This window comes from Phoca vitulina, unplaced genomic scaffold (genome assembly GCF_004348235.1).
Source record: "Phoca vitulina isolate PV1807 unplaced genomic scaffold, GSC_HSeal_1.0 scaffold3, whole genome shotgun sequence".
NCBI classification, from domain to species: Eukaryota; Metazoa; Chordata; class Mammalia; order Carnivora; family Phocidae; genus Phoca; species Phoca vitulina.
In genome coordinates this window covers 28,034,700-28,053,838 of record NW_022589706.1, presented here as the reverse complement: position 1 = coordinate 28,053,838, position 19,139 = coordinate 28,034,700, and the positions used below count along the sequence as shown (strand labels likewise).

General features: G+C 35.6%; 1 protein-coding gene across 4 annotated transcripts in view; it reads left to right on the top strand.

Moving 5' to 3' along the window:
- The window catches only part of PDS5A (PDS5 cohesin associated factor A), a 125,871-nt gene that overhangs the window by 91,654 nt on the left and 15,078 nt on the right, over positions 1-19,139 (top strand). For 3 of the 4 annotated variants that reach the window (XM_032400225.1, XM_032400222.1, XM_032400224.1), the window contains 8 exons: positions 460-596; positions 3,372-3,495; positions 3,797-4,001; positions 4,519-4,633; positions 15,500-15,632; positions 16,206-16,325; positions 18,109-18,171; positions 18,900-19,045. In XM_032400225.1, the coding sequence (XP_032256116.1) occupies positions 460-596; positions 3,372-3,495; positions 3,797-4,001; positions 4,519-4,633; positions 15,500-15,632; positions 16,206-16,325; positions 18,109-18,171; positions 18,900-19,045 (1,043 nt within the window). Of the gene's footprint in view, positions 1-459; positions 597-3,371; positions 3,496-3,796; positions 4,002-4,518; positions 4,634-15,499; positions 15,633-16,205; positions 16,326-18,108; positions 18,172-18,899; positions 19,046-19,139 lie in introns of those variants that run through there. The other variant, XR_004298843.1, reaches the window with a different exon arrangement.

Sequence of the window (19,139 nt, the reverse complement as noted above, 5' to 3'; positions counted from 1 at the left end):
TTTGCAGTACTATAAAAATATTAAAGTCTATCTAAATAGCTCATTTTAATCACTATAATAGGTATAGTTTAAATAGTTATTTTTAAACGATATATTTTCAAATAATTTGAAAATTTTGGGCAACTGCAAAAAGCCTGGGTTCAGGAGCCAGACTTTGGGCAAGTTATCTATCATAGTAATGTGTCTCTGTTGCCTTATCTATTGGAAATAAAAACACCTCCCTTGTAGGCTTGTTTTGAACATCAAATAAGTTAATACATGTACAGCTCTGGGAAAAGTGCCTATTATCGATTAAACAATAAATATTCTTACTGTTATTGTTACTATCCTACAGACTTGTTTAATAAAACATGTCCACCAGCAATTAAGCAACCTCACTAATCTAATTGACATAAATTAATCTTCCCTTTAATTGGAATTTTAAGTTCCTTTTTTTTTTAGCATGTTAATATTTTATAGGTACAGGCAATTAAACTTCTGGTAAGGTGGCTGTTGGGTATGAAAAACAACCAGTCTAAATCTGCCAATTCAACTCTTCGATTATTATCAGCGATGTTGGTTAGTGAGGGTGACCTGACAGAGCAAAAGAGGATCAGGTGAGATCTTTCTTCCTTTCCAGTTTTTACAGCTCAAAATATTGGTAGAACTTACATAGTAGGAATTATTTACCTAATTAATATTGCATGTTGTAATTGCACCATATGCTTTGGGATCAGATCTAATGTACTCACTTGGGGTTTTCAACTCAATGATGATGGAATGTTTCTTTTCTAAAGACCAAACTTTTTCCAGTGAATGTTTAGTCATAATCACTATATGTTACAGTTGGCTTCAACATTTTTGGTTCACTTAGGCAAATATCTGTTGAAATACTACACTTTGCAAAACACCATGAAAAAGCATTGCAGCAAAAACAGATAAGATTCAGTTCCTACCTTTTACCCTGTAGTATAGTGATTGGACAAGGTGGGTGACTGGATACCACGAAAAGAATACAAGCTTCAGTGGAGGGGTTCAAAGGAGGAAAAGTCACAGCCCTCCTGGTGGTTTGCAGAAGATTAAAACAAGGTTCTGCGAATGCAAAAAACCAAATTGTTTCCATTTCTGCACATTTTCACTGTGTTGTGAAATCACCATTTCTTTCTGTTCATTTTAAGATGAAAATAAAAGCAAATTTTTCATGACCCTTGTTTGTTTCAAATTCTTGATTTACTAGGGTCCAGGAATACCAACAGATAAAACTACAGAATTCTACTTGTGATGCATTCCTACTTTAAAATGTGTTATTACAGGACAAATTTAACTATTCATTTATGCATTCATTATTTATTGAGCACTGTCATCCTAGGTACTGCTGTGCTTTTTTTTAAAGGTATAAAATCTCTCCTTCCAAGGAATATGCATTTTAATGGAGGAGATTATGAAATGAGCAAATTACGGTAAAGATGCTGAATGGTTTGATAAACTGAAGAAAACCATGGAAAATTATCTTTATCATAGAATAAACCAAGGGTATTGTAGGAACAGATTAGAAGATTAGAGCTGAGTTAGGGATAATAAGTTTTACATTTGGGGAAACTGTGGCAAAGGCTTAATAATGAGCTCTTATAAAGCAGTGATAAATAGGCAGAATCCTCAATAGAGATGAAGACTATGAATTATCAGTTTACCTTTTTAAAAATGTTTAACATCAACTAAATACAATAAATACAGTTTAAACTTAGTGATACCTCTTGACTATAAAATGAGCAAAATATTTTTTAAAGTAATCACTGTTTCATGGGTTCAGGGAAATGGGTCCCCTCATTACTCCTATTAATATAAACTGGCACAGTCTTGGCAGGACAGTTTGGCATTTTGTGTCTAGATCCTTATAAATGTTACCCTTTTGACTCTATTTTTACACTCATGAAATAATAAAAGAATCATACAAAAACATACATACAAACATGTTCTTTCCAGCATTTTTAATCACAGAAAATAAGGGATTGGTTAATTGTGGAACACACATGTCATGAAATATTAGGCAAATCTTAATTAGGTATTATATATGCCATGGTTTAGCTTGAGCTCTAGAATCAGAAACTTCTACAACTCTCCACTCCATTTACTAAGCGTGTGAACTTCTACAAATCACTTTTCTAAGCCTCAATTTGCTCACTTACAGAGTGAAAATTAGATAGTGTTCACACAGCCTAGCACAGGCTTAAGCACCCAGATGGTAGCTTTTTTTTTTTTTTTTAAATTCCTGAATCATTTGTCTCAGAGGCCATTTGAAGTTCCCTCAAGAATACCAGTGTTCAGGGCACCTGGGTGGCTCAGTCGTTAAGCGTCTGCCTTCGGCTCAGGTCATGATCCCAGGGTCCTGGGATCGAGCCCCGCATCGGGCTCCCTGCTCCGCGGGAAGCCTGTTTCTCCCTCTCCCACTCCCCCTGCTTGTGATCCTGCTCTCACTGTCTCTCTCTGTCAAATAAATAAATAAAATCTTTAAAAAAAAAAAAAAGAATACCAGTGTTCACTCTGATAATCCTGTAGTCCAGGAGTGCCATGTTGTCTCCTCTTGTATGCTAATGATGGACTCAGCCAGCTTTCCACGTTTCCTGAAGTCTTTAAAATGTCATAACCATGCTGTGTTTAACATAGAAGTTGAAATAACACTCACTGTCCTTTCATCTCATTCATTGTCCCATTTTACCAGTTAGGGAGTAAAAAACTATTGGGCGGGGGTGGAAGGGCTGGACCTCCTGGGCGGGGGGGTTTGGCTACAAAAGGAAGTCTGCCCCAGAGACTAGGTGCCCAGATAGACACTGGCTCTCATTTCCATATCCTTTACTCTTAGATATTTGTCTGATACATCCCCTTCTGTGGTATAAATCAGCTCCCCATTGCTAGCCCCTCCATTTCATCAGTCGTAGGCTTAGGCTAGATTTTTATTACATGGGTGTATGTATGTACATGCATTTAAAAACTGTAGGAAACATTTAATATGATAGGTGATTTAATCAAGTTTTTTACAACGAATGTGTATTCCTCTTAAAATGAGGAATACCATTCCTGATGTAAATGGTTCTTCTTGGCATTGCAGTTACCGTAGTTGTGATCGTAAGTAGAGCTGCTTGGCTGTGGTAGAGGATCTACACTAGAACATAACTAAAAATGAAGGCAGATAAATTTATCATTAGTCACAATGATTTGAGCCTTTTTCCCCTGTGTTGAGTTCAAGGACTCAAAGTAGCTTTCCCAGATTTGTACATGATGTTATTTTAAGCATAAATTATGCTAAAGACCTTAACACCCAAAAAGGGATCAAAGCATTGTTATGAATGATAATGGTTATAGGAAATGTTTATTTCTTTTTTGTTTGTTTATAGTAAATCTGATATGTCTCGCTTGCGATTAGCTGCTGGTAGTGCCATAATGAAGCTTGCTCAGGAACCTTGTTACCATGAAATTATAACCCCAGAACAGTTTCAGCTCTGTGCACTTGTTATTAATGTAAGTAATCCTCTTATTTTTGTCAATTACTTGGTCTTCAAAGTTAAATACATTTACTTTCTGTGAATACAGATCCATTTACTGTGTGCACAAAAGGAATTGGTATTATAACTACTATTCTAACTAAATGTCCTTTAAGTATTGTTATTTATTCCCCAATATAATCGTTTTTTTAAAATGAAGACTTTTGGGACAAACTGCTCTTTAGTAAATGTTTCCCAGTTTTTTTCTTAACTGGGTTATTTTGTCATGGTTTTAAAAGTACTAACATTTAAGTATTTTTGGTTTTCTGCTGCTGTAGGATGAGTGCTACCAAGTAAGGCAGATATTTGCTCAGAAGTTGCATAAGGCTCTCGTGAAGTTACTACTCCCATTGGAGTATATGGCGATCTTTGCCTTGTGTGCCAAAGATCCTGTGAAGGAGAGAAGAGCACATGCACGACAGTGTTTACTAAAAAATATCAGTATACGCAGGGAATACATTAAACAGAACCCCATGGCTACTGGTAAGTAATTTTGAAAGCTCCAAGTGTGCAAATGTATCTTGTGAGTGTATCAATTTATAGGGGGGTTTTATTTCCTATATTTCCATTGTAGTATATTTATAAAAACACTACAATTTTTAATTTTTATAGAATTCTGTTGCTATAGTTGTGATATACTTAACATCTAAAATCCTGGTTTCTAAGTGCTATTTATAATGTATAAAACTGTTTGGAGGAATTGTATTTTTCTTATGGGGTCAGCAGTGTGACTTGATTTAAACACTGCTCAGATGTCAGAGAGTAAAGAATTATTTTCCCAGCTTTACCAAAGACTCACTGTATAATCTCAAATTATTCTTTTGGCTTTAGTAGCTTTCAACATTGAAATGTATTTAACTATCATCTATATAGCATGTTGCCGGTAATTTTAAAATAACTGAGAAAAAATATGGAAACTGAAGTGGTTAGAATGCAAAACTAGAGAGGAATTTTATAAAAGCTATTATTACTATTGTTAATAATAATGTTTTCACTTTAGAGAAATTATTATCACTGTTGCCTGAATATGTAGTTCCATACATGATTCACCTGCTAGCCCATGATCCAGATTTTACAAGATCACAAGATGTTGATCAGCTTCGTGATATTAAAGAGTAAGTCATGTTGATTTTCAAGAATTTTAAAAATTTTTACTTACTGAAAAGATGATAAATTTTTTCCTGTTACTATTCCCATTAGAATAAAAACTTCTTTGTGGCTTTATTATAAATTTCATCTTACAAAATTTTTCCCATCTGTCAAGTTCTTTTTGATTCTTTTGTTTCCTGTTTGCAATTAACTGAGTTTTTGAAATAGGTTGGTTTGGTTGTTTTCGTTTTTATCTTATTTTGAGTATTTGTATTAAGATGGGTTTCAGTTACTTTAGTTCGATAATTTAGAAAGCCATGTAGTAAAAATTTCTCTTCTTGAAACTAAACTTCACTTTCATACTCAAAAGATGCCTTAAAAATATGCATGTACACGTGAAATATTCTGTGGCAGGATTATGGTAGTACAAAATTAGGCTTGTTACACCAGTCACAGAGAGATGTGTATCTAGTGGAAAGACAGGCAAGTAAGCAATTAAAAAACACTTGCTAAATAACTGGTACTTCTTGTGTATGATACAGGGTGAAAGAGTGAGAAGCAGCCTAAGTTTGTCTATAGATGACCTCCAGGAAACTTTTTTTTTTAATGGGAAAAAATTGATTTATTTTGCTTTTAAATTCTGCACAACATTTTACTGAAAATGAAGTGATTTTTAATCTACAGATAAAAGACTCTAAATGGTACACAGGATGTTTTTTACAAGTTTGGTTTTAAAATAGATTTGAATTCACAGTAGGTCTTACACAATGATTTCAATAAATCAGGCACTCCAGAACACAGTGTGGAGGTGTAACAATTATGGGATGACTTCTTAATAGTCCAAGGATATAAAGACCTTTGAAAGAAATTAATCTTTCTGCAGTATTAACCCCTAAAAGCAATTTTCCTTTATAGACGACAACAGTATTGTCAGTTTCATATACTTTTTACTTTATAAAAGAACTCCCAGAGAAAGAAATTTCTGGAGGTTTTCCCAGATACATACAGCTATATTTTCTGTTGTGCTTACAATATCTGCAAAGTGTGGCACATCCAGATCCAGATTCTTATGATCAAGGGCACTCATAACTGCCTCCTCCATGTACTCTCTGAGGTCGGTCAAATTCATAACCATTCCGGTAACAGGATCAGTCTTTATAATTGTGCCCATAGTCATTTGGATTGTTGCATTCCCCAAACAATTTCAGGTTTTCTTCATTACTCAGATTTGCTTTAGGGCCGATGGGTTGCACTGAGGGAGACAAGGTGGGACAGTTACGCCCAATGGCCAACGGCAACCACATTGATGGCCTTGCCTCTGACCTCCAAGAAACTTTAAAGCGGTATTTACTTTCTGTCCTGTTATTATGATTTTGCTTTGCACTCTTAAATTGGTACCTTCAACTTGTATTTAAAATTATCATGAGGGCGCCTGGGTGGCTAAGTTGGTTAAACTTCTGCCTTTGGCTCAGGTTGTGATCCGTCCTGGGATCGAACCCCACATCAGGCTCCCTGCTCAGCGGCGAGTCTGCTTCTTGCTCTCACTCTCCCTCTGTGCCCTTGCTCTCTCTCTCTCTCTCAAATAAATAAATAAAATCTTTAAAAAAATAAAAAATAAAAGTATTATGATTTTTGTATGTGTGACATTAAACCTTGTTCCTGATCTAAGATTATAATCAACATTTATCTCTACCTGCTACAGCTTTCATCACTGAAAATATGTCAGTATCGTAATTGGAAGAGATATTATATCTTGTCCAACATTACTGTTAAGCATTGAGCTGTTGAGCTCCTTATATTTGGAAGGCTTGTCATTTCATTGTTGTTGCTTCCAATACATCATTCCAGTAATATTGTCTTTCTATTTCAAATGCTTGAAAATAAGTCTACGTTTAAAAGAAATTTTTTTTAGGGCTTTTAGTTGATCTATACTTTAAGAAGCCACATAATTAGGTTCTAGTCCCAGCTGCATAATGAAAAACTTTACTTCTCTGGCCCTCAATTGCCTTACCCATAAAATGCAAGAGATAAAATAATTAATTCCCAAAATGTCTTCCAATTCTTATTTTTGTTTATCTTGTAAATGTTTACATTTGTATTTACAATTTTTTTTCTTTAAAAACTTTTAGTTTGGCGTTTCCCAGAAAGCACTTCCATAAAATAAAACACAAGGTCTATGTTAGAGGACGTTTTAGCATATTTCAGTTGCAAAGCAGTGATGTGGAAGAAGGATTAGACTTAAGAGAGATAACTATGATGTGGGAAGAAGAGTACTGACGTACAGGAAGTAATTGGAGTTAGAATTGAAATCACTGGCACATGTTTTTGTTCTGTCTAGCATGCAACATTTTTTAGGATCTTTAAACAATTTTAATTAGCATGTAATTTGAAGTGTTAAATAATATGTTTTTCAAACTGGTTTTTAACTTTGTGGTAATTATTAACTTATTGTGTCACTATTTGCTTTGGTATTCAAAGTCTTTTATGGTTTCATATAAATTTTAGAATTATTTCTTCTAGTTCTATGAAAAATGCCATTGATAAGGATTGCATTGAATCTGTAGGTTGCTTTGAAATAGTATGGACCTTTTAACAGTATTCTTCCAGTCCATGAACATGGAATATCTTTCTATTTATTTGTGAGTTTTCAGTATCTTTCATTAATGTCTTATAGTTTTTGATATATAAATTTTTCACCTCCTTGGCTAAGTATATTCCTAGGTGTTATTCTTTTTGATGCACTTATAAATGGGAATGTTTTCATAATTTCTCTTTCTGATAATTATTAGTGTAAAATATACAACAGATTTTTGTGTATTGATTTTGTACTCTGCCACTTTATTGGATTTGTTTATTCTAACAGTTTTTTGATGGAGTCTTTTGGATTTTTTGTGTATAACATCTCATCTGCAATTAGTGACAGTTTTACTTCTTCCTTTCCAGTTTGGATGCCTTTTCTTTCTTTTTCTTGCCTAATTGTTCTGGCTAGGACTTCCAATACTTTGTTGAATAAAAGTGGTGAAGAGTTGGGGCGCCTGGGTGGCTCATTCGTTGGGCATCTGCCTTCGGCTCGGGGCATGATCCCAGGGTCCTGGGATCGGGCCCCACATCGGGCTCCCTGCTCGGCGGGAAGCCTGCTTCTCCCTCTCCCACTCCCCCCTGCCTGTGTTCCTCTCTCGCTGTGTCTCTCTCTGTCAAATAAATAAAATCTTTAAAAAAAAAAAAAAGTGGTGAAGAGTGGACATCCTTGTCTTGTATGTTCCCTCTATACCCACTTCATTGAGAGTTTTTATCGTAAATGGATGTTGAATTTTGTCATTTACTTTTTCTGCATCTGTTGAGATGATCATGATTTTCATCCTTCATTTTATTAATGTGGTATTGATTCATTTGTGGATGCTGAACCATGCTTCCATCCCTGGAATAAATTCCACTCAGTCATGGTATATGATCCTTTCATTAATGTATTGTTGAACTCAGTTCGCTAACATTCTTTTGAGGATTTTTGCATCTATGTTCATCAGAGATATTGGCCTGTAGTTTTTCTTTTTTGTGGCATCCTTGTCTGGTTTTGGTATCAGGGTAGTGCTGGCCTTGTAAAATGATTTTGGAAGTCTCCTCTTCTCTTTTCTGGATGAATTTGAGAAGAATTGGTATTAATTCTTCCTTGAATGTTGGTAGAATTCACCAGGGAAGCCATATGGTCCTAGACTTTTGTTTGTTGGGTGGTTTTCAGTTATTAATTCAATCTCCTTACTAGTAATTGGTCTTTCAGATTTTCTATTTCTCTATGATCTAGTCTTGGTAGGTTGTATATTTCTAGGAATTTATTCCTTTCTTCTAAGTTGTTCAGTTTGTTAGCATATAATTTTTCATAGCATTCTGTTATGATCCTTTGTATTTCTGTGGTATTCATAACCTCTTTCATTTCTGATTTTTGAGTCCTCCTTTTTTCTTGGTCATTCTAGCTAAAGGTTTGTCAATTTTATCTTTTCAAAGAAACAGCTCTTAGTCTCATCAGTATTTTTTCCTATTGCCATTTTAGTCTATTTCACTTATTTCTGCTCTAAATTTTGTTATTTCCTTACTTGTACTAACTTTGGGCTTCATTTGTTCCTTTTTTCTCCTAGTTCTGTGTGGTGTAAAATTACTTTGTTTCCGGAGATAGGCATTTATCACTATGACCTTCACTGTTAGAACTTACCATGTTTGATGCTTTTGCTATATCCCCTAAATTTTGGTATGTTACATTTCCATTTTTGTTTGTCTCTAGATATATCCTTTATTTCTCTTTTGATTTATCCTTTAACCAGTTGTTCAGTAGCATGTTGTTGAATTTCTACATATTTGCTAATTTTTCATTGTTCTTTGTGTAATTTCTGATTTCATACCATTATAGTCGGAAAAGATGCTTGATGTTATTTCAGTCTTAAATCTATTAAGACTTGTTTTATGGCCTAACATATGATCTGTCTTGGAAAATGTTCCATGTGCACTTAAGAAAAATGTGTATTTGTTGTTTTTGTATGGAATGTTCTGTAAATATCTGTTAAGTCCATCTGGTCTAATATGTCGTTTAAGACCAATGTTTTCTTCTTGGTTTTTCTGTGGATGATTTGTTCATTTAACTAATTGGGGTATTAGAGTCCCCATATATCGTAAATTATAATAATTATATAAATACTATTGTATTTCTCCTTTTAGGTCTGTTAATATTTGCTTTATATATTTAGGTGCTCCTATGTTGGGTGCATAAATATTTACAAAGGTTGTATCTACTACTTTGTTGACCCCTTTCTTATTATGTAACGTATCTTTTTTGTGTATTATTATAGTCGTTGTTTTAAAATGTATTTTGTCTGGGCACCTGGGTGGCTCAGTTGGTTAAGCAACTGCCTTCAGCTCACGTCATGATCCTGGAGTCCCAGGATCGAGTCCCTCATCAGGCTCCCTGCTTAGTGGGGAGTCTGATTCTCCCTCTGATTCTCCCCCATTCATGCTGTCTCACTCTCCTCATTCTTTCTCTCAAATAAATAAAATCTTTTTTTTTTTTAAGTGTATTTTGATACAAGTGTAGCTACTAAAGCTTTATTTTGGTTTCCACTTGCATGTAGTATCTTTTTCCATCTCTTCACTTTCACTGGGTGTGTCTCTTGTAGGCAGCATATAGATGAGTCTTGTTTTTTTAAATCCATCCAGCCATTCCGTGTTTTTTGATTAGAGAATTTAATCCATTTACATTCAAGGTAATTATTGATAGGTATGTGCTTGCCATTTTGTTAATTGTTTTGTGGCTGTTTTTGTAGTTCTTCCCTGTTCCTTTCTTCTTTTGCTTACTTTTTATGTGGTTTAATGACTTTCTTTAGTGGTATGCTTATATTCCTTCCTCTTTATCTTTTGTGTATTTACTATAGGTTTTTATTTCATGGTTACCATGATGCTTACATATCATATAACAACTTATAGCAGTTTGTTTTAAGTCGATAACTTAGGTTTGATCCCATTCTAAATCTCAACTTTTTTTTTTTTAAGATTTTATTTATTTGACAGAGAGAGACACAGCGAGAGAGGGAACACAAGCAGGGGGAGTGGGAGAGGGAAAGCAGGCTTCCCACAGAGCAGGGAACCCAATGTGGGGCTCGATCCCAGGACCCTGATATCATGACCTGAGCCGAAGGCAGACACTTAACGACTGAGCCACCCAGGCGCCCCTAAATCTCAACGTTTTTTTAAAAAATTATGACATGCTATTTTTTATTTTATTTTTTAAAGATTTTATTTATTTGAGAGTGGACGAGAGAAGGAGCAGGGGGAGGGAGAAGCAGACTCCCCGCTGAGCAGGGAGCCCAATATGGGGCTTCATCCTGGGACTTGGGGATCATGACCTGAGCCGAAGGCAGACACTTAACTGGACTGAGCCACCCAGGTGCCCCTAAATCTCAACGTTTTAACTCTTCTCCCCACATTTTATGTTTTTGATGTTATATTTTGAATCTTTTTATCTTGTATATCCCTTAACTAATTATTGAATCATAGTTATTTTTACTACTTTTGTCTTTTAACCTTCATACTAGCTTTATAAGTAATTCACTACCTTCACCATACTATATATTTACCTTTCCAGTGATACTATTTCACATGTGTTGTTTTTACTAATTAGGGCCCTTTCTTTTCTGCTTAAAGAAGTCCCTTTGACATCTCTTTGACAACCATTTTAGTGGTGATGAACTCCTTTAGCTTTTACTTTTCTGAAAAACTCTTTCTCTCTCCTTCCATTCTGAAAGATAATCTTGGCAGGTAAAATATTCTTGGTTTTCCCTACCCCCCGCCCTCAGCATTTTGAATATATTGTGCCACTCCCTCTTGGCCTGCAAAGTTTGTGCTGAACAATCTGTTAGATAGTCTTATGGGGATTCCCTTATAAGAAACTTTTTTTTTTTCTCTTGTTGCTTATAATACTCACTTCCTGTCTTTAACTTTTGACGTTTTAGTTGTAATGTGTCTTGGTGTAGGTCTCTTTGGGTTCGTATTTTTGGGTCTCTCTGGGCTTCCTGGATCTGGTGTCTGTCCGTCCCTATGTTCAGGAAGTTTTCAGCCATATTTCTTCAAATAAGATTTCTGCCTCTTTTCTTTTTTCCTCTTCTGGAAGCTCTACAATTCAAATATTAGTCCATTTGATATCCTTTAATTTCCTGAAGCTATTTTCACTTTTTATTTCATTATTTTTCTTTTTGCTGCTTTTATTGAGGCTGACTGATCCTTATTTTCTGTTTCATATCTAGTCTGCTTTTGAACCCCTTTATTGTGTTGAAATTTTCAGTTCCATTATTCTTCAGCTCTGTGATTTCTGTTTGGTACTTTGTTAAATTTCATCCCTGTTGAAGTTCTCACTCTGTTCATCCAGTCTCCTCCCCAGTTTGGTGAGCATTTTATGACCATTACTTTGAACTCTTAATAAATTTACTTATCTTCCTTTCATTAAGGCTTTTTTATGAGGTGTTATCTTATTCTTTCATTTGGAACATATTCTTCTGTTTCTTCCTTTTGCTTGACCCTCTGAATTGGTTTCTGTACAGGAGATGAAACACCATCTTTTCCAGTCTTGAAGGAGTGACCTTGGGGAGGAGTTGAACCTTTTCATTCAGCATTACCCAGCTCTTGGTCATCTCTCAAAACTTTGAGTTTATCCAAGCAACCTGTTATATTTTTAATAGCTCCCAGTAGTTAAGGATGTGCCAAGAGCTGTCAGTGTCCTCTAATGGAGGATCTCTGCACCTAGATTCAGACTGACTGGAAACCAAACCTTCAGGCAGCTGCTTTTAAAAGTATGCAGATATATACAATCCTGAGGGGCCAGGAGCAGAAACCTCACTGACCACCAGAGCCAGGCATCCTGAGGGATGTCCGCTAGGTGGCATTCACAAAAACTGGGGTTCCAAATGAGTATATGAGCTCCTTTCTGGGAGACACCAACAAGCTGGAGAAAGACTGAGAGCACCAAGATGGCATCTATGCCTTTGTTCCTTGAGGAAGCACCACAGGCCACTAAATGCGTGGCAAACCTAAGTCCTGCCCTTAGTCCAAAGCTCAAGGACGAAGTGGCCTATTGACAGGAAAAACTGAAGGGATGCCTCAGTCCGCTGTTTGTGCAGTGCCCTGAGGGTGGTAGCCTGCCAACAACTGTCCCTCTGATTACCACAGTCCCTTGGGACCCTGGAATGCAAGCCCCTCCAGCCACCACAGCCAGGTGATTAAGGGGTCCCCCCTGAGCATCAGGCACTGGACTCAAAGCTCCCTTCCAGGAGAACTGGCGCTCTGGAGCACGGCAGAGGGTGAGCATGAAGACAGCACCTGCCCTCCGAGGTCTCTGGGAAGGATTTCAGTCAGCCTCTAAATGAATGTTTTAATTAGAAACCTGCCCTCAGGCCACAGTTATGATGATTAGCTAATAGGCCTACTTGACAGAAAAACCAGGGTCCTGGGTCAATTGCCTCTTGCTGTGCCCGGGAGGGGTGGTAGCTGGTAGCTCTTTAGGCATTCTTTGCGCATTGGTTACAGTCCTTTGGGATCCAGGAACATACGCCCCACTGGCCACCAGTGTCAGGTGATGTAGAAGTGTCCCTTGGCGGCAGTCACAAAAACTGGGGCACCAGGGAGGGTTCTGAATTCCTTTCTAGGTGATTATTACATTCCCATGTGACCAGAAACACAAGCTCCTCTGTTCTCCAGAGCCAGGTGTTCAAGAGATGTCCCTCTGGGCAGCACCCACAAAAATCAGGGCACCAGACATGTGTAAAGGTTCCCTTCTGGGAGCTACTCGTCCTCTGGAGCACAGCAAAGGGAGAATGCAAAGATGGCACTCCGCAGTCTCCATCCCTGGAGAGTGTTCCAGCAGGCTCCTAGATGTGTAAGTTGAATTAGATGCCTGCCCCTCAGGTGAAGGTTTTAATAAGCAGGTTAACGTTTTTCACTAAATTTAAGCTGCTTCTGAGCTGGGCCCTGGGGCAGGTCAGTTCCAGCACACAAACCCTTTAAGAGGCATTTCTCAGATTGCTAGACTTGTGGGTCCCACTGTGGGACATTTCGGGGATTCATCTCTGAAGTTCCTGTCTTAGAAGTTGGGGTGACCAGTGTGGGGTTTGAACCTTTCACTCCTCAGGAAAAAGCTCCAGGTATTTTGAGTTTCCTCCTAGTTGTGGGTCACAGCACCTGGGGTGGGGTTCATGGTGAGATTGTGTCCCAGCCTCTCCTACAAACTTTGATGTGTTTTTTTTTTCTTGTTTGCCTAATGTGTAGTCATCACTCAGTCAGCTTTTAGGTTTTTTAAGAGGAAATTGGTTCCATATGTAGCTGTAGATGTGGCATATTCCTGAGAGAAGGTGAGCTTGGGGTCTTACTACATCACCATCTTGAATCAGACCAAGTTCTCGGTTTCTTACTGATCTTCTGTCTGGCTTTTCTATCCATTACTGAAAATAAGGTATTGAAGGGGTGCCTGGGTGGCTCAGTTGGTTAAGCGTCCAACTCTTGGTTTTGGCCCAGGTCATCATCTCAGGGTTGTGGGATCGATCCCTGCATCAGGCTCCACGCTCAGCGGGGAGTCTGCTTGAAGATCTCTCCCTTTGCCCCTCCCCCCATTTGTGCTTACTCTCACGCTTTCTGTCTTTCTGTCTCTGAAATAAATACCTACATCTTTAAAAAAAAAAAAAGAAAATAAGGTATTGAAATTTCTGATTATTACTGCAGAATCCTCTGTTTCTCTTCAATTCTGTCAATTTTTGCTTCATGTAATTTTGGGGCTCTGTTAGGTTTGTATGGCTTTATGATAGTAGTATCTTCTTGCTGAACTGAACCTTGTATCAGTGTAGTACTTCTGGGTCTCTTACAGTCTTTTTTTTACCTTAAATCTATTTTGTCTGATCATAAAATAGCTACCAGCCCTCTTTGGTTATCATTTGCATGAAATATATCTTTTACTTTAAGATGCTTTGTGGTTTTACACCAAAGTGAATCTCTTGTAGACAGACATAGGTGGATCTTTTTTTTTTTTTTTTCCCTCTCCTCTTTTCCCACTCTCATCTCTGCCTTTTAATTGGGGGCTTTTAATCTATTTTCATTTGAAGTAATTACCGGTGAAGAGTTATTTCTGCCATACAGCTATTTGTTTTCTCTGTCTTATATATGTTGTTACTTAATTTCCTTCATTTTTTGTATTTACTTGTTTTTTGTAGTGAACCTTTTTGATTCCCTTTTCTGTGTATTTTTAGTTATTTTCTTAGAGATTACAACTAATACTCGTAACAACGTAGACTGAATAATAGCAGCTTAGTTTCAATAGTATACAAACACTTTGTCCTATACAGCTCTACCCCTCTCCCTTTAGTATTGATATTGTGATAGAAATTATATCTTTTTACATTATTTCCATTTACATAGATGTAATTATTATGCATTTGCCTTTAAAGTCTTTATGTAAAAATAGTTAAAATTGAAAGTACAGTAATGCTGGCTTTTATATTATGTGGTTACCCTTTACTATTTGCTAGTGTTCTTTATTTCTTCTTATGATTTTAAGTTACAGTCTGGTGTCCTTTTATTTCAGCCTGAAGGACTCACTTTAATAGTTCTTTTAAAATAGGTCTACTAAAAATGAACTCCATTAACCTAGTGCTAAATTTCCCCCTTACAGTAGTCCCTCAAACATTCACATAGAATATAGGCAAAGAAGTACGCATACATTATCATCAAATTATTTCTCCCCTATTGATGCAGTAAATCAGTTAAGTCCCATGGCTGCCTGAGAATCATCCTGGGAACTTACTACAAACAGGCCTTACCCTAGATTTGTTGATTTAGGTTCCTCAAGGATTCTAATGTTCATCCTGATTTGGGATTCACTTTTACTTTAGAAATTCAGGTATTCCCTTCAGATACTTTATGTATTAAATGAGTATACAGTATAAGTGGAAAAGCAAAAATAGTTTGAGTTGTGACTGCTTAGCTGAATGACCGGTTACTGTGCACATGCAATTTGGAGTCATGTCACAGCAGAATTCCATGCAAATACTAGACCTGCATAGTTTGCAAATAGTCAAAAGAAGAAAGACTGCTGCCTGCTGGTTTCCTCATCATTGCTGGGCAGTGATACGTGTCACATCATCTAAATGTCTATTGAATACCTACAGAATGAATCTTTACATGCCTCGTGAAACTGTCAGACTTCCTTGTATTATACAGCTATGTTTTCATTTTTAATATTTTATGGTTTAGTTTATATTTCACTCTTACTTTGTTATATCCAGACAACAGACCTTCCCAATAAGATGTCTAATCCATTAAGCAAAGCACCTACTTTTAGTCTCTTTTAATAGGCGAATATGTTTATCATTTAGGTGCCTATGGTTCATGCTTGAAGTTTTAATGACAAAGAATGAAAACAATAGCCATGCCTTTATGAAGAAGATGGCAGAGAACATCAAGTTAACAAAAGATGCCCAGTCTCCAGATGAATCCAAGACAAATGAAGTAAGATATGTGTTAGGCCAGCGTATATTAAGATAATTGCAGGAAAAAATATTACAGTCCTTGTCCCACTTGTTTTTCCTGTTACATAATAAATTAGATTACAGAATGTTCATAAAAATACATATTTATGGTCAGTTTTATTGTATTTTATTATAATTGAATTCTATTATTGGAGGAATGTTTATTACCCTGAAAAGGACATTAAAACTTCTACAGAGCAGGGGGATAAGAACTAATAAAATTTACTACTCTGCTGTCTTACAAATCTTTAATAAGTCACAGACAAGTAGATATTCCTTTTTGTATGTTTCCCTTGATTTGGTTTGGTTTATTTGTTTTTAATGCATACTTGGCATTCATGTTAATTAGGTAAAGGGTTATTTTGTTTGTTTTTTGTTTTTACCAGGAGGCTACATAAGAAGAAATGCAAACACAAATGTGAAATGTTCAAGGAATAAATAATATCCACATATCCCTCTTTTCATTTCATTTTATACATTGGGTAGAATTGGTACTTGAGGTTATTTTGTGCTACTGAAAGTTATATATGATCTTTCTCTCTTTCCTCCCTAGAAACTTTATACAGTATGTGATGTGGCTCTGTGTGTTATAAATAGTAAAAGTGCTTTGTGCAATGCAGATTCACCAAAGGATCCAGTCCTTCCACTGAAATTTTTTACACAACCTGAAAAGGTAATTTTTTTCTCTTCATTGTTCCACCACACTAAACTAATTTAAATTTCAGTTACCATCAACCCTAGTGGCAAATAGTGGATTGTCTTGACTACAGAGTAAGAAATAGCTCTTTGTATTTATATCAAGGAATGGGAGATTGTCTTCCAAAGCCCTGAACAAATATCATTCTCACCTTACAGAGTAGGAGAATGCAAATCAAGCTTTATGGTGATATTCTTGCGTGAGCTATTCCTTCTGGATATTTCTAGTATTTAAGAGGAGTTTTCAGATTTCTTAAATTGCTTAAATCTCACTTTATTAAAACACTGTATTTTATCAGGCAAGAAATAAAATGTTTGGTACAGTGGAAATATAAATATAAATGAAATAAAATGTTAGAATTAACAGAATTGGGTCTCGGCGAATGATGTATTCTAAGCAGCTTCTAAGTTCAGGGACTTCAGGCAAGTTAACTCTTCTAAGCCTCAATTTCTGTCTCTCTAAAATGCAGGTGATAATACCTATGAGCAATTATTAATACTTGTCTATAATTTTATAAGAGTTTGTCACATAATAAGCATTCAGTAAATGGTAGTAATAATACATCATTTGTTGTGCTATCAGCAAATTAAGTTTTCCATCTAAGTAAATTTTCCAGCTAACTAAAGCTCTTTGTTTTTCCAACTAATCAGAATTTAAAAACTTTTTTTAGAAAAAAGTTTTCTACTTATTTACTGCTTTAAGGAAGTATTTGGAAGTTTAACCTTCCTGTGCTTTGTTTCAAAAACAGAATCCTAATTTTTTTTTTTTTTTTTAATTAAATAGGCTCCACACCCAATGTGGGGCTTGAACTCAGGACTCTGGGGTCAAGAATCACATGCTCTACCAACTGAGCCAGCCAGGTGCCCCCAGAGTCCTAAGTATTTTTAATTGGAAAAAATACATCATTTAAAAGTTTTTATACATTTTCAAACCTTAAGATATGCTTCAGAATATTCAGGGTAATACCCTCCCTTAGAGTATTTTATAGAAGAACATAAGTGAGATCACTTAAAAAATTAATAAAACTTCTTGGTCATAGTGAATCACTTTAGTTATGTGACACCATTGTGGTTTATTTTATATGTGTGCTATTCCCGGATATTTAACAGAAGCATCAAAGGATTCTTAAGTTTCATATAGATAAAACTTTCAAGAAAGTACCATCAGTGTCCACATTAGGTTTAATTCATTTATTAACTAGTAAACATCACTGCTGCCAAAGAACATTATAATTCACTTAATTATATTTTGGCAGTGTATTTACATGCCAAATGTAAATTTGATTTGGACAGTCTTCTTATGGTTCTAAAAACAATATTTTTAATTAAACTGACAATTTTTTTTTTCAATGAGGGTAATTTTCTTGAGATCAAGGGTGAAGTTATTTTAGTGAATATTAAGTGCTTAATAAATGTACTGTACCATTTTGGATGCTTTGGGATCCCAGATGAAGTAAATTTTACAGTAGAGTGGAGAATAATCTGGAGACTATTTGCCCTGAATTATATGAAAAAAATAGGAATGTGTTTTATTTAAAATGTGATTTAAGTAATTGAACTCTGATATTTGCCAAGTCTTATGTGCCATTGAGTTAAAGCTAGACTTAATGACATGGTTCATTAAATATGCTTTATTTGAGGAATTAATATGTATCCTGGCCCAAATGTAATTGTTATCATAAGGCACAGTGCCTGAAAAGTCTTATTTGGACAATAAAAATACACATGTTCACTTGTTTGTTTGTTTGTTTGTTTTGTAGGATTTCTGTAATGACAAAAGTTACATTTCAGAAGAGACTAGAGTACTTCTGTTAACAGGAAAGGTATTGTGTACTAGATAATTTGGAAATCTTTATCTCATGTGTACATTACTTCTGATGTACTTAGAAATAACTTTTAAAAGCCCCATGGATTTTATAGTTCCTGATTCTTAAGGACCATATTGTGGATTGTAGCATCTAAAGCATTTGTTCACTCACGCTTTTTTCTACCATAAGCAACTCTTGAATTACGACCATGTGTTCTCATCAGTACTAGTAGGCTTCACGTTACTCATAATACACAAAGCAGATTTTCTTGAAAAATGGTATAATAAATTTAGATATGAAGATTTTAAAAAAGAAATAAAGTATTAATGAGCTAGATAATTTATATTCCGTAAAAGTAACATGACACCTTCTGAAAGAGCAAAAGAAATTTAATTTTTGATAAAAACAGTGTCTAAACTATTATATACATTTAATAGTTTATAAGACATTTTATTATATCTTATGTATTTTTGCTGTGTGTTTCAGGGGCACTTTTTATTTTGATTGACCAATAAGAAATAAATACTGCCTAGTTATTTTTAAGTAGAGGTAATAACTTGTGACTTGTAATTGTATTCAGGCAAACCCAATTTTGCAAAATTATCATTTCTAATAAGTTTAGAATTTAACTTTCTAAAGTAACAATTCCTTGGCTTAGGCTAAACAGTATCTTTTACATGTGTCTAAATTTATGTGAATTCCTTACAGTAAGGTATAAAATAATATGCATATGTAATTTTTAGCCAAAACCTGCTGGAGTACTAGGTGCAGTAAACAAGCCTTTATCAGCAACGGGAAGGAAACCGTATGTTAGAAGCACTGGAGCTGAGACTGGAAGCAATATTAATGTAAATTCAGAGCTGAACCCTTCAACTGGAAATCGATCAAGGCAATTTTTTTTCTACATTTGTTTTTGTTACTATCACTCACTACTTGGTTCATCTTTTAATTTTTACCTAAAGCACTAGATCACAAACATAGAC